The 16,656-nt window shown below is 40.9% G+C and overlaps 2 protein-coding genes across 2 annotated transcripts in view; one reads left to right on the top strand and one right to left on the bottom strand.

Annotated features, from left to right (window-relative positions):
• prrg1 (proline rich Gla (G-carboxyglutamic acid) 1) overlaps positions 1-5,882 on the bottom strand; it is a 30,512-nt gene extending 24,630 nt beyond the window's left edge. The window contains exon 1 of the mRNA XM_060832996.1: positions 5,683-5,882. The gene's annotated coding sequence lies outside the window, so the exon portion shown is untranslated. The remainder of the gene's footprint in view (positions 1-5,682) is intronic.
• The window catches only part of LOC132820918 (cilia- and flagella-associated protein 47-like), a 491,537-nt gene that overhangs the window by 2,172 nt on the left and 472,709 nt on the right, over positions 1-16,656 (top strand). The window contains 2 exon segments of the mRNA XM_060833275.1: positions 8,503-8,657; positions 10,962-11,077. Coding sequence (XP_060689258.1) covers positions 8,503-8,657; positions 10,962-11,077 — 271 coding nt within the window.

A 16,656-nucleotide genomic window follows, 5' to 3' on the forward strand; every position in this document is an offset into this window, starting at 1 on the left:
TTTGAAGATAGGATGAAAGTTGTGGGTGAAACTGATGAACTGCCCCAGCTCAGCCTGGGTGCAGAATGCTGCACCGGTGCGGTCATCGATGAGTTGAAGAGTTGGGGTACAGTGCCTGTACTGAAGAGGGACTGTTCGACATAGCTGACAAAGAGGCAAATGTAACTGGGGCCTATCTGAGTGCCCATGGCCACTACCTGGATTTGGAGGAAATAGGAGGACTTAAAGGAAACGTTATTAAGGGTGAGCACCAGTTCGGCAAGGCAGAGGAGGGTATGGGTGGCAGGGGACTAGATGGGTCTGTTGGAGAGGAGGAAGCTGAGGGTCTGAAGGCCATCTCTGTGGGGTATGGATGTGTGTAAGGACTGCATGTCCATAGTGAAGAGAAAGCGCTGGGGGCCGGGAACTGGATGTTACTGAAGAGATGGAGGGCGTGGTTGGTGTTGTGGATGTTGGTGGGAAGTGCCTGAACAAAGGGGAATAGGATGGAGTTGAAGTAGGACGAAATGAGTTCAGTAGGGCAGGAGCATGTGGAGACGATGAGTTGGCAAGGATAGTTGGGTTCGTGGATCTTGGGGAGCAAGTAAAAGCAGGCAGTGCGGGGCTGGGGGACAACGAGATTGGAGGCAGTGGAGGGGAGATCACTGGAGGCAATGATGGCATTGACAGTGCAATTGATTTTGGCGTGACGAGTCACTGTGGGGTCATGGTCAAAGGAGAGGTAGGATGTGGTGTTGGAGAGTTGGCATTTAGCCTCTGTGACATAGACGAGGAAGTGAGGACTGCAAATGCTGGAGATCAGAAGTGAAAATGTGTTGCTGGAAAAGCGCAGCAGGTCAGACAGCATCCAAGGAGCAGGAGAATCGATGTTTCGGGCATGAGCCATTTCTCCAGAAATGAGGAGAGTGTGCCAAGCAGGCTAAGGTAAAAGATGGGGAGGAGGGACTTAGGGGAGGGGCGTTGGAAATGCGATAGATGGAAGGAGGTTAAGGTGAGGGTGATAGGCCGGAGTAGGGGTGGGGGCGGAGAGGTCAGGAAGAAGATTGCAGGTTAGGAAGGTGGTGCTGAGTTCGAGGGTTGGGACTGAGACAAGGTGGGGGGAGGGGAAATGAGGAAACTGGAGAAATCTGAGTTCATCCCTTGTGGTTGGAGGGTTCCTAGGCGGAAGATGATGCACTCTTCCTCCAGCCTTCGTGTTGCTATGGTCTGGCGATGGAGGAGTCCAAGGACCTGCATGTCCTTTGTTGGAGTTGGGGGGGGGGGTTAAAGTGTTGAGCCACGGGATGGTTGGGTTGGTTGGTCCGGGTGTCCCAGAGGTGTTCTCTGAAACGTTCTGCAAGTAGGCGGCCTGACTCCCCAATATAGAAGAGGCCACATCGGATGCAGCGGATGCAGTAAATGATGTGTGTGGAGGTGCAGGTGAATTTGTGGTGGATATGGAAGGATCCCTTGGGGCCTTGGAAGGAAGTAAGGGGGGAGGTGTGGGCACAAGTTTTGCATTTCTTGGGTTGCAGGGGAAGGTGCCGGGAGTGGAGGTTGGGTTGGTGGGGGGTGTGGACCTGACGAGGGAGTCACGGAGGGAGTGGTCTTTTCGGAACGCTGATAGGGAAGGGGAGGGAAATATATCCCTGGTGGTGGGGTCCGTTTGGAGGTGGCGGAAATGACGACGGATGATATGATGTATATGGAGGTTGGTGGGGTGGTGGTGAGGACCAGTGGGGTTCTGTCCTGGTGGTGATTGGAGGGGCGGGGCTCAAGGGCGGAGGAGCGGGAAGTGGAGGAGATGCGGTGGAGAGCATCGTTGATCACGTCTGGGGGGAAATTGCAGTCTTTGAAGAAGGAGGCCATCTGGTTGTTCCCAATTCCTTTGTCTTCACCGCATCTGCTCCCAGGAGGACCAGTTCCAATACCGAACAACCCAGATGGCTTCCTTCTTCAAAGACCGCAAATCCCCCCCAGACGTAATCGACGATGCTCTCCACCGCATCTCCTCCACTTCCCGCTCCTCCGCCCTTGAGCCCCGCCCCTCCAATCGCCACCAGGACAGAACCCCACTGGTCCTCACCTACCACCGAAACGTCGATTCTCCTGCTCCTTGGATGCTGTCTGACCTGCTGCGCTTTTCCAGCAACACATTTTCAGCTCTGTGACATAGAGGTCCATTCTTCAGACTACAGCACCCCGCCTTTGTCAGTGGGTTTCATGGTGAACCGAAGGTTGGTGTGGAGAGAGTGGAGTGCTGCACTTTGACAAAAACTCCCAACCTTCCTCTGATGTCCCATTCTCCTGCCTCCAGCCTTCCCATCCAACTGGTCACCCCTTGCCAGCCTTGTACCAGCCCTTGGCATCTTCATTGCTGACTGCCAATGTGACATCAGCAGCCTCAATTTCTTCACCCCCCTCATCTACTCCAGTCTCACCCCTTCCGAACGTGCAGTGCTTCAATCTTTCTGCACCAACACTCGGCTCACCATCAAACCCGCTGCTCCCCTTTATCTGCAGTTTCCCTTACACCCACCCAGTCCTGAAGAAGGGTTACACCTGAAACGTTGACTTCTCCACCTCCTGATGCTGCCTGGCTTGCTGTGTTCTTCCAGCCTCCTGCCTGTCTTCCTCTAGAAGTTCGAGATTAGAGGGGATTTATTGTAGATTTTTTGAGATGTATTTTTGTGTTTCTATACAAGAAAACTAGGAAAAATTGAAGTAATTACATTAAAAGATCAAAGATTATGAAGTGATAGGACTGATCAAGTATTAACTATTGTAAGTGAATAAAAAGTTAAGTGTTAATAAACTAATTCCAGTAACTTTGAGGTCTAGAAAGAGGTGCTTTGTCTTCTGGTTGAAAAGTGGTTGAAATAATCACACCAAGTATGGATGCAAAAGAGCTCTTCTGTTTAATTTCAAGTTGCCATGCTGCATGCTCAGAGACTGCTTAAATTGGTGCTGTGTTCAATAAAAGCCTTAACTTTCCAGTGCAGCCGTGAATATAACCCACTGGAATCCTGACACATATAACTGATTCCTGGCTACTCAATTACTAGCTTTTTACAGACAATATGCAAAATAAAACCGTCATTCTTTTTTTGAAATGTAATGCACATATCTTTATAACTACAGTATTTCAATCATTAACTATCCTAAACTAATGTATTATTAAGTTATTTATTGGCTTACTTTCTTGGGGAAAAAATTTTTTTTTCATAGTCTGTCACAGCATGAATTCTTATAAATAGCTTTGGTGGTAAAATATTGTTCCTGCATCTTGTAGATATGCATTTGATATTCTCAGTGATGAGTTGGTGATGTGTGTATTATTTCTGATATTGCAGAAGCCATGCTCTCTGTTGCTAATGTTGTCTCGCTGATGTTGATGTTTCTGACATCATTGATCACCAGCATTCTGATTTACCAGCTCAGATATAGGTCAAATATGGACTGTTTCTTTCCATTTCCTTCCCAGTTTCCGGCTCAATTATTATGAACTTAGGGTCATAGAATCATAGAGCTGTACAGTATGGAAGTAGACCCAACTCATCCATGCTGACCAGATATCCTAAATTAATCTACTTCCATTTGCCAGCATTTGGTCCATGTCCCGCTGAACCCTTCCTATTCATATACCCATCCAGATACCTTTTAAATGTTGTAATTGTACCATCCTCCACCACTTCATCCATACGCACACCACTCTCTGCTTGAAAAGGTTGCTCTTTAGGTCCCTTTTAAATCATTCCCCACTCACTTTAAACCTCTGGCCTCCAGTTTTGGACTTCCACACCCCGGGGAAAAGATCTTTGCTATTGACCCAATCCATGCCCTCATGATTTTATGAACCTCTATAAAGTTACCCCTCAGCCTCCATCGCTCCAAGGAAAGTAATCCCAGCCTATTCACCCTCTCTCTATAGGTCAAACCCTCCAACTCTGGGAATATCATTGTAAATCTTTTCTGAACCTTTTCAAGTTTCACAATATCCTTCATATAGCAGGGAGATTAGAATTGCATGCAGTATTCCAAAAGTGGTCTATCTAATATCCTGTACAGCCACAACATGATATCCCAACCCCCGTACTCAATGCTCTGACCAATAAAGGAAAGCAGACCAAACGCCTTCTTCACTATCCTGTCTACTTGTGACTCCACTTTCACCAAACTATGAACCGGCAGTCCAAGGTCTCTTTGTTCAGCAACACTGCCCAGGACTTTACCATTAAGTGTATAAATCAGTTGAAAAGTTGTATCAATCTCTGCAGTTGTTCCTTGGCCAGTTTGTGTGTAGGTGTGCTTGGTAATGAAACTAAGGGTCTGAGGGTGATGTCTGGTTTTTGCACCTTGGGGAGTCTGTAAAAAAGCTGAATTAGTTTAGGAATGGGTGAACCTGTGCTATCCACTCAGCTTAGATATTCCTCAACAACCTCAGAAACAACGATGAAATCATGGTTTCCTATGACATTACAGCACTGTTTACCTCCATTGACATACCATTGGTGAAAGAAACACTTGCAGTATGACTGGAAGAATCAGAAATGCTGACCCTCAACAGCATCATCAGTAAGGACCATACATACAAATTACTGGACTTATGCCTCACCACTCACTTTGTATTCATTGGCACTTATGGGATACCCTATATCAGGACTCATAACAGAAGCAGTCATGCAAAGACTGGAAAGCACAGTCCTCCCCGTAATCCAACTCAAACCAGGAGCCTGATATGTGGATGACACACTTGTCATCATAAACACACAAAGTTAGAGGAAATGCACTATCTCATCAACAAATTCACCAGAGAGGAGGAAAACAACAATCAACTCCCATTTATAGATATCATGGTTGAATGAAGGACCAACGGAGAATTCCCAACCAAAGTGCACAGGAAGGCTACCAACACAGACCAAATTCTCAACTACAACAGCAACCAGCCCAATGTCTACAAACAGCACTGTGTCAGGGCATTACTTAAATGAGCTACTACGTAATGCAGCACACTAGAACTACACAGGAATGAGGACGAATGCCTATACAAACAATAGATACCCCAAAACTTCACCCACCAATGCCTATCAGACAGACAACACCAGAAGGACACTGTACACCCCAATACACTGGTCACCCTACTCTATATCAAGAACATATCAGAAATGATAACCTGACTGCTACAATTACTCAGAATCATGGCAGCACACCAATCCATAGCCATACTACTCCAACTACTCACATGCTCGAAGGACCCCCATACCCATAACATGCAGGACCAACATGATATACAAAACTCCATTAAACAATTGCCACAAACATTATATTAGCCCAACTGGAAGAAAGCTAGCAACCTGGATACATGAACACCAACTAACAGCCTACAGCAGGATCAATTCTGCCTAATCTCAGTACATTCAGACAAAGAAGACCAATAGTTTGACTGGGACAACGTAACCATCCTAGGACAAGCTGTAAAGAACATGCGCAGGAATTCTTAGAGGCCTAGTTTTCAACCTGCAATGCCATCAACAAGCAAGTTGACATAGATCCCACCTACAGCCACTGCAAAGGAAAACTGGAAATGATACCACCCACTTTAACAGAGCGGTGCACAGAGCAGAGTAGAACAACAATACTTCATGGAAATCATACTGATGTTGTTATCTAGCATGGTGAAGAAATGTTTGCATGACAACTCACCAGCTCAGTGAGCTAACCGACAACCACCACATCCACAACCCGCTTTCTTTGTATTTTCTCTCATTCGCCCTGTTGTTGCACTGGTGACTCATCTGTCCTTTTCTTCCTTTGTTCTGCAATTATTTTCCCAGTGATTGGCTTTTCCTCTAGCTCAGCAGACTGACGCACATTTCTGGTATTTCCTTCTAACTGTGAATTCTTATTTTGTCCAGAGCTTCTGTATGTCTTTCTTTCTTTGGTGTTCATGGTTTGCTGCTGGTTCACTGCATCAACCCTGCCACATTTCTCTTGAAGTTAAGTGAAGGCCAGCTGTTTGCGTAATCAGCATTTTCATTTGTTGCTCATGGCTCCAGGCGTGCTGCCAATGCTTGCAGTCAGCAATATTGGGAGCTCATTATTTCTGATGAATTTTTTCTGTACTTTCAGGTTGTACAGAACACTAAATGAGTTGATTTAATAGTCTTTCCTCTGTGTCCTTAAACTTACATTTCAAGGCTGCATTTATTTCTCTTGTTAAAAGAGTGCCAGTAAACTCCCCCAACTCCTGTTTGAGACTTTGAAATTCATACCGGTACATCTAAAGATTTGATTTTGGCTGAAGGTGGGTGCCGAATCTTTCAAAAATGTCATTTGGATTTCTGGTGTCTTCTTAATTAAGTAATTCTAATCAGATAACAGGATGTAGCTGACTCGCTCTTTATTGTTAATGATCTTTAGGCAACTGTTGAATGCCGGAGTGTGTGTTACCAACATACCTCATATTTCAAAATGGTCCAGAGTCACCTATGCATGTATGGTCTCATGTTCAGACCTGAGTGAATTTAATCTTTCATGAAAGAGCTGCCACTTTAGTATGCAACCATGAACTGACCTGTTCCAAAGGGGATTTCTGCCACAAAGTCATTTAGATAAGGCAGGCATATTCTTTGTGCTGAAGAGAATCAGTGTTGTGCAATTCATCAAAGTTTAATGCTGCCAACAGAGAGAATCCCAAGTCCTTCCTTTGGCAAGATCAGAAGTCACACAAGACCAAGTTATAGTCCAACAGGTTTATTTGAGATCACAAGCTTTTGGAGCTCTGCTCCTTTGACAGGTGAAGTGAAGAGCAGCACACAGGTACATAATTTATAGGCAGAGAAAGCAAACAGTCATACAAATTGAGTGGAGTGTCGACAGGCTGGATAATGAGTCGCTGCAGGTGATCAAAAGTGTCAGTGTGAATAAAGTGTCAACAGCTGAATAGCAAGTGAAGGAATGACTTATAATCTGATTAATTAAGGCAGAAAGATAATTACAAAAAAATTAAAAATAAGTTGTTGCTGGAAATAAACCAAATGGCTGGAATAACATGATACGTATGAGAGTTGCATACTAGGGGTCTAACCAAATGTTACCAGAATCACCGTGTTAATTTCTTACTCCTAACCTGCAGGAAGGTAAATGCTACCCTCTGATTTTGCATGTGTTTGCAGTGCTTCACTTTGTTAAGTGTGTGGGACATAAACTCAGCCTTTTAATTTAATTATTTTAAATTTTTCTCCAACATCATCAGCACCCCAATTCATTTTGGATCAAAGGTGTGCATTTATTGCTGTGCCATTTGAGTCAGGTTTTTATTTTCCCATGATGTATTCAGTTTTTCTTTCCCCACCTCTCTCTCTCTCTCTATCTATCTGTTGATATGGCATTAATTTGGATTGATATTGCTGATCAGCATTAAATTACTTTAAAATGTTTTGAGTTTACTCACTGGTACCACCATATGGTTTTGGTTGTCTTTTGGTTTCCAGATGTTTGAAATATTCACCCATTAAGGTTGGAAAGAAGAGATTACTTTTGTTTATTTCTAACTCCCTGTCCATTATTAGACTACTAGGGTATGTTAACCAACAGATCAGATTCTTTATTACAGCCCTGAATGATGGCACTGAACATTCACACATACAGTTCATTCCTAGCTAATTAGTTCCTTGGCCTTTACAGACAATATAACAATATTTAACAGAAGGACCAAAGATACAAGATTATGTGCAAGAGATTTGGACAGAAAGCAATGGTAGCTTCTTTACTCTGAAATTTTTGAGGATGTGGAATTCATTTCCAGGATTAGTATTTGAGGCAGAAAATGTAACATTGAACATTGGATTGGAGAGATGGTTGAAGGGAATGAAAAAATATTTTAACAAAATGGATAAACGCCATTAGGATGATTTGTTTGCCAGTTTCTGTATATAACTTATATGTATCACTGCCCATTTTGTTATTTAGGAATAAAAAGAATGTAGAATTGGACACGATAAATATTTTGTGGCAGCATTTAAGCATCTTGATATATAATTATATGATGAGGTTTGGGTGACAATGCAATAGAGTGCCTTGCATTGTTGGCGGAGCCTGCAAAGCCATTTGAGATGCATCAGTAAGGCCCTGCAATGTCTTAGGAATACAGTCATGCTGTTTATTGTACAACAATTAGCTGTTGTAAAAGTTATTTAAGTTGGCAAATAAGGTGATACTTATCTGGCGAATATGAACAGAGACAGTGGGATAAAACCTGTTGTATGGGAATGCAAGCTTGTAATGACAATGAAGGAAGAGCCACCACAGTTCCGAATTTAGATGGGCTCCACGAAGTGTTTAAATTCTGAAGCTGGCAGTGCATAGACAGTGATGGCAAATCCTTTTGAATGTGCTTGGTGGAATGTGTAGACTTTCCTTCAAACCTAAGAGAAGTTCGGGTTAATGTTTATGATACTCAGGGAGAGTGAAAAGTTTAACTGAGTGAATTCAATACAATTACATTTATTTCTTGCTTTGCAGTTATTCAGGATCATTGTGAACAATAAGGAAAATAAAATTGCACCTGGAGTACAGATTTCAGCCCGAATAGAATATTCAGCAGATAAAAGAGAAGACGCAAAGGATGAATGTATTGTATCCATAGATGAAGATCTTATTAAGATCCCACTACTTGCGTATGTATTATTAAGTAATTCCTATACGAAGAGCACAAAGTAAGTTCTCGTGAAGTTATAACTGCATTCCTTAAAAGTACAACTTTTGGAGAAACAACAAGTTCCCATTAAAACCAGCATAAAAATTGCAGTAAGGTTTGGTAGAACCTTCCTCCTACAAAATTGTTAAAATATTATACCTTTGATTATATTTTGGAAGTAAACTAGATCATTGTTGATCCTGCTTCCTGAACTTCCTGTCATGACATATCCTGCTCTCTGATTCTCCTCTTCTCTGCATACTCTTCCTCTTGCACTTCCTACTTGCAATCTTTCACAGTCCAAACTGTCCCCATATCAATCCTTGGCCTTGCTGAATCTCCCATTCCCTGACTCTCCCAAATCACTGATTTTCTCTCCTGAACCTATATTCTTGTTCAACATCCTGATGTGATCTGGTGCTGCTCCAAGTTTGGGAAATTGCCTTGTTGTGCAGAAGTGTCCAGCTGATTTGTTATTATGCAAGTTTTTTTTAAACCATCTTCTCATCGCTTCCTTCTCCTGAATCTTCATGTCAGTGGAACAGCTTCGATAGTCATTTTAAAAAAATGAATTATCGCAGTCTGACTTCCACATTTCTATGTCAGTGGGCTCACTTTTCAACCATGCCAGAGCTCCAGCTTTGAATCAGATCTGGACCTTGAATGGTTAGAAGTGGGAAGCTGTAATTGGGCGAATCAGAAAATGAGAGGTTCAGTGAGGGTAAGGATCAGCATGAGAGTGATTCAGGGACTGGGAGTGGCAGGAAGTGAGAGAGGCTACAATTTGGAGGATTAGGCAGTGGGAAAGGCTGCTGCAAATGGCACCAGTTGGATCAAGAGAGAACTGATGTCAGACTGATTGGAAATAATACTGAAATGATATGGAATGGGCAAACTGGCTCCATTAATTGATCGACATTGAAGTGAAACAGCATTAAACAAGGCAATATTTTAAGGCCCTCTTGTGGTGTGGTGGTAGTGCCACTACCCCTGGGCTGGGCGGTCAGATTGAAGTCCCACGTACTCCAGAGGTGTGTAATAACATACTGAACAAGTTGATTAGAAAAATAGGTTAAAAAAAATAAATTGGGACTTACCGTACCACCAAACAAAGTTGATAACATGATAATTCAGATAGAATTATCAAGGATCTTTAGTACTATAAATTAATTGAGGTCCAGAAGAAAAGTCATCAATAAAGTATCTTACATAAATCTGTCCATTTCATTTGAAATGAGTACACAGAATTGATACACAAAATTGAGGTCTGCAAAGTCATACTTGTCTAATATTTGAATTTGTCAAATTTCTGCTGGAAATACAGGATTGCTGAATTGACTACATATGTATGAACAATCATATAGTTGTTAATAATGGCACAGGCAACTTACGTGCTCTTAAACTGGCATGTAAAGATTTTCAAAGAAACTTGGAAACTATAGAAATCTGGAGAGGTGCATAAGCAGCAGCCAATGCTACAGTCAAATTCTATTCCCACCAAAGTTGCTAACTACCCAAAGATGTTGGTAGATGACCTGAAACTATAATCAACCTGATCGAAAGACAAGAAGGTTATGCTGAGCAAAAATGGTACACTGAGCTGAAATTAATTGTTACCTATGCTATGATCCCAATAAAATCAAAACAAATTCTTATCATACATATTTATAATAGGTGGAGGATCTTAAGTGTATGTCATGCATTTAAGAGAGTAAAACTTGCTTCATAGGAGTGACAACAATAAATCAATTCAAATCAAAGTCACATAGAACAAATTAGAGAAGATGAAGAGGGAAGTGAGGAAGTGGACTTTTAATAGATCCTTACTAAAATTATAATTTGAACTTAACTGATAATATTTTGTCAAAAATAAAACTATGTTGGAAAGAGAAAAACAAATTTAGTTATAGTTCAGACATTTACTTCTCAAATTTAAACTGATGTCACACAAAAACATATTTCTTCTTCCAAAGACACGCAGAGCAATCTTGGATAATTTTACAGCACTTATTAGTTACTTGTTAAGAAATGTGAGTTTTTACTATATTTTCTATTGTTGTACCAATTTCTTTGAGATGAAACACTTTTCGTTTCTAGCTTACTTCATCTTGATGCTTAGCTGTTGATGTGAGGCTTTAAGACTGCGTCCGAGTGATGCCACTTCATGTAGATGGTGTGAATAGAATAATCCTGCTTCAGCTATTTTCTGTCATTTTAATGGATTCATTAAATTGCTTATATTAGAATTAATTGCTGTGATCGCATTTTTTGTCTTCTCTGGTAGGTTTGTCTCTGTTTGTGATCTTCGTATTGATCCAGAAATTGATTTTGGCACTGCAGTAGCCAACAGTAAACTACTTGTGAAAGAAATAAATGTTCAAAATCATGGAACGCTCTCAGGTAATTATTCCTCATTAGCAACTTGTGAATACACAACTTTCAAATGCTTTATTTTTGTTTGAAAGCTGAGCATCTAAAGCTGATAAAATGAGATCTCTACAATATTACAAAAAACAGTAAATGTCACAATCAGTTTACAAAGTGTGAAAAGTGGATATACCGGGAGCTAAAAATTATAATAAATTATTGCACTTTTAAAATAACAGAAGAATTTAAATAACATCATTAACTATAACAGTGAAGATAAAGTTATTTGATGTACAAATTAAATTTGTAAATTTGTAGTCTTTGCATGGAACTTGATCTATGGTGGATTCCCGGGAAAGTGATACTACTTAATACATTAGCATTGGAAAAATAATCAGCTGTAAATGTTATTTATGAGAAATACTAATAAAGATATCAGAAATGGTTTCTATTTTCATTGTTCTTCTGATGATCAAATTGTAGTTGAAATCGAGGAAATGCAGACTCTCATTCAAAGCTATTGAGAAAACTTCAGGCAACTTGAAAGTATCATCATGTGAACATTCTGTTACACACCAGAAGTTTTATTTTATGATTACTGTTTTACTTTTGGAAGTTACATTCATATTAATTTTAATAGGACACTCGTTAGGCAACCTTAGTAATCTTCAGCTACACATATAATAAAAATGTTTATTGATTTAAGCTTTTTAAGTATTTAAGGGAGATATTTATTGACATAAGTTCTTACCATGAGTGAATAGTCTGTTTTGGTAAGTTAATGAACACACAAGTGAAATGTTTGAGTACATAAGGATTTAAGTTCCTGAATTTCACTGTACTGAATTAATTTTGTATCAATGAGAATCTGCCTTTCTTTCAATAGTGACATACCTACTAGTCTGGCAATTTGTGTTGGTTTGGAGGGAGGAAGACAAAGGATGGCAGATGGAAGATGAGTTGATACTGAGTTGACATAAGGTTTTAGAAATGTTTGGGGTATTTGGTGACATGAGGGATTGTGGGGTCGGTGCAAAGGCACAGGGAGATATAAGGTGTGCTGGAGATGGATGCAGGGGTAGAGGATAACACAATTGCACAATGAAAATGAGAGTGTAAGAATGTTTTATTTTTCATTTTTATACTTTCTTTAGAGTGCCAGAGTCCCAAAGCATGCTCTTTACTGAGTCTGTTTTGTGAATTGAGGAGCCTCATAGCTCTTCCCAGGTCACTTCGCCTGACTACTAATCCAGTCCACTTCCACGGAAAAAGATCCAAGTCATGGGTAATCATTTGTAAAAGGTTAGAGTTGATGAAACAGGATGCTGCTGAACAGGGGAGAAAAATCAGGATCCAAATGTCTGTCATCAAACATTTAAGAGATAATGATCACAGCATCATTAGAGTTAAGTGAGCTACTAAAAAGAAAAACAAGCAATTCAGTGTAAATGCTCATAACTGGAGGAGGGCCAATTGCAATGAAACAAGAACGGATCTTGCTCAGATGAACTGAGATCAAAGATTGGTAGACAAAAGTATAAGAACTGCTATAATGGCATTGGAGGCAGCCCATAGAAGTTTCACAAGATTGATATTGGGTATGGAAGCATTTTCTTAATTGGGGAGGATTAATAGGTTGTGACTGAACTCTTATGTTGAGAAGAATAAGAGGCAAGCCTATAGAAACACACAAGATCCTGAGGGGCTTGACAGGGAAAATGCAGTGAGGTTGTTTCCTGCTTGTGGGAAGAGTCTTGGGCCAGAGGGCATAATCTCAGAAGAAGGGATTGCTTCACTTCAGACAGAGATAAGGAGAAATCTTTTCTCTCAGAAGGTTGTGAATCTGTTCACAAAGGGCTATAGATTTGGGTCATTAAGTGTTTTCAAGGCTGAGATAGATTTAAATCAGTAAGGGATTTCAGGATTATGGGGAAAAGGCAGTAAAGTGGAGTTGAGGATTATCAATTAAGCTGTAGTCTCATTGCATGGTGGAGCAGACTCACTGGGCTGAATGGACTACTTACCTCCACCATTGCCTTCTCTCAGGTAGTTGGGGATGGTCAATAAATGCTAGACTAGCTAGTGATGCCCACATCCCATGAATGAAAAAGAATTGAACAACAGGTGGAGCCAGCTGTCTCACGCCACTAACTTTGCAATAAACATGTCTGACATTCTCTCTCAACAGGTACTACTGTCAAACCGAAAGTACTTTCTGCCTGCCAACAATTCTGTAATGTCGTGTATGAGGTTCAGAGCCAATGTGATGACAGATTTATAAGTCATACCCACCAATGACTGTCCCTTTGACTATCAGAAACAGACAACTTGCTTCTCATGCTCAACTAGCTCCTGCTTACAAAAAGCAGAACATGTCTCCAGCATTAGTAATGGTTCTGCTTATGGACAACATTGTCCCACTGTCTTCAGTCTTACACTAGAAATCAATGTAAATTATCGGTCATGTCACTGTTGTGGTTCTGTTCGCCGAGCTGGGAATTTGTGTTGCAGACATTTCGTCCCCTGTCTAGGTGACATCCTCAGTGCTTGGGAGCCTCCCGTGAAGCGCTTCTGTGATGTTTCCTCTGGCATTTAATGGGACACCAACTAGCCACGAAACGACATGACCAGCTATCCTTAGTAGCCACACACTCAGATGACAAGCAACATGAATTCGACTGGGACAACACTACTATTATAGGACAAGCCAAACAGAGAACAGCCAGTGAATTCCTAGAGGCATGCCACTCATCCACAGATTCAATCAATAAGCACATCGACCTGGACCCAATATACCGGCCACTGCAATGGACAGCTGGAACTGACAACCGGAAGCGGCAGGTACAAATCACTACAAATGCCGGAGGAAATATCACAGAAGCGCTTCACAGGAGGCTCCCAAGCATTGAGGATGTCACCTAGACAGGGGACAAAACGTCTGCAACACAAATTCCCAGATAGGCGAACAGAACCACAACAACGAGCACCCGAGGCACAAATGTTCTCCCAAAGTCATGTCACTGTGTGATTCAATTGCACATTCTAGAAGCCACATAGCTTCACACAAGGGCCCAGTTCTCTGTAGGCATATGAAATATGTCCTTACAAGGCATCTTTTTCTATGGAGAAAGCTAATCTCTGATGCATCTCTATGGCAATACTCAAACCAGTCAAAGTTGACCTACCTGGTTTCAATTGAAAAAGTTTACTAAAATTGACAGCTGGCTCTTCATGACAAACATAGTCCAACCAATCAGCCTTCTTATTTCTTTTTATGTTGTTATTTTCTTCATAAAATTGGATTTTACTCCTGTTTCAGTCCTGGTGAGTGCAACACAATGTTTTTCAACTTCATAACTCTTTTTAACAATGTTTAAAAGGAGCTTGTGAATTTTCCCAATTTGGATAATTGTCCATTTTCCACAGAACTTAACTTTTGATTTCTTTGAATTTGAAAAGTTTGTTTGATATTTGTCCTAAAAAAACTTTCAAATCCTTCTGCAGAATATTTGAATTTTGATTGCCAATTTGGATTTTGGTTACTGTCACTAAGAACTTGTACTTGAACAATATTTTTGCTGTGAACTGATTTAATATTTGGCAAGACGTTTCGAACTTGCGCTTTGGAATGAAACAAAATCTGTGAAGTCATGCAGTGCCCTGGCAGCTTGTCACCTGATTGTTCTAACTCTATCAGAAAATGATGGTTGTGTCATTTGAATCCTGATGTTCTATTGTTGAGTCATGTGTATTCAAATACCTTAAAAATTCTTTCTGCTATGGTAGTGCTTCATAAAGAGATAAATTATCAGATAAATTCATATCTATATTTAGTACATTTTAAAGTAGAGATCGAGGGATAAATTTATATTGCAATCAGTATGGTTGATGCAAGTTTGTTTGCCTTGCCTATACTGAATATTCTTGAAAGAACAGATTTGTTCATATAGGGAATGCGAGACACAGATCTCAGGTGACTGGTACAAGGGTCAGATTCCACTCTGGTAGTAATCTCCTTTATGTTCCAGAATTAACAAGTACTGTATACTGATCTGTTCAATGTAATTGTTTGTGAATTGAAAGAAATATACATACCAAGCATGTCTTTCAGGAAATCAATGATGTACAGTCAGAAATTGAGCAATATACTTAACAACAAGCACAATAAGTGTTGGAGGGGCTCAACAGGTCTGGCAGCATGTTTGAAAAGAAACAGATACCAGATGACTCATATTCATTCCTGGCTTTGGAGTTTTAAGGAGAGTCATACTGGACTCAAAATATTGACTTTGTTTTTGTCCACAGATGCTGCTAGACCCACTGAGTTTCTCCTGCATTTTGTGTTGTTTAAAATTTCTGGCATGCAGTTTATTTTTACTTTTGGTGATTGGGTTGGCAGCAACATAAACTATTCTCGAATACAATTCAATACAGCACAGAAACAGACCCTTCAGCTCATCAAGCTTGCTCCAATTCCAGTCATTATTTAAACACTTAATTTAATCTTGATCTCTGTGCCAGTAAGGAATATACACAGTCTGCTGAGGTAAGGAAAACATTAGTTTTATTTATGAAATTTGTCATAGAGTCCTAGAGTCATACAGCATGGAAACAAACCTTTTGGTTCAAATAGTCCATTCCACACATAATCCCAAACTAGTCCCACTTGCATACTTTTAGCCCTTATCCCTCCAAACCTTACCTATTCATGTACTTATCTAAGTATCTTTTAAATGTTGCAACTGTGTTGGCATCCATCACTTCCTCAGGAAGTTAATTCCACATATGAGCCACCCTCTGTATGAATATGTTGCCCCTCAGATCCCTTATAAATCTCTCTTCTCTCACCTTAAAAACATGCCTCCTATTCAACTCACCCACCCTAGAGAAAAGACCTTTGCTATTAATCTTACTTATGCCCCTCATGATTTTATAAACTTCTTTAAGGTCACCCCTAAACCTCCTACACTCCAGTGAAAAAATCCAGTCTATGCAGCCTCTCCTTATAATTCAAACCCTCCAGTCCCAGTAACATCCATGTAAATCTATCCTGCAACCTCGCCAATTTAGTAATATCTTTCCAATAAGGCTGAGCAGAACTGTACTCAGTTCTCCAAAAGTGCCCCACTAACCATCAATCAATCATGGAATCACATCTTACAGATAATATCCCATAAACCACCATTACTGTCCCTGGACATGTCCTTCCCCACCAGCAGGACAGGCAGAGCAGAGATGGCAGAACAGTATTCTTCTTTCAGGAGGGAGTTGCCCTGGGAATTTGAAACAATTCACAGCATCAGGTCAAACATGAGCAGGGAAACCTCCTTTTGATTACCATGCACGTACTCCCTTGTTGGTCAGTCAATGCTCCTCCATACTGAACAGTGCTTGGAAAGAATACTGAGGGTAGCAAGGGCATAGAATGTACTCCCGGTCGGGGACTTCAAAATCTATCACCAACAATCCTTTGCCAGATAGAGTATTGATCGAGCTTGTTGACCCCTAAAGAATATTACTGCTTGAATGGGTCTGTGACAAGTGCTGAGGAAACCAACAAGAAGGTAAAACGTACTTGACCTCATCCTTGCTAATCTGCTGGCTGCAGATGC

Source organism: Hemiscyllium ocellatum, chromosome 12 (genome assembly GCF_020745735.1).
Source record: "Hemiscyllium ocellatum isolate sHemOce1 chromosome 12, sHemOce1.pat.X.cur, whole genome shotgun sequence".
NCBI lineage: Eukaryota > Metazoa > Chordata > Chondrichthyes > Orectolobiformes > Hemiscylliidae > Hemiscyllium > Hemiscyllium ocellatum.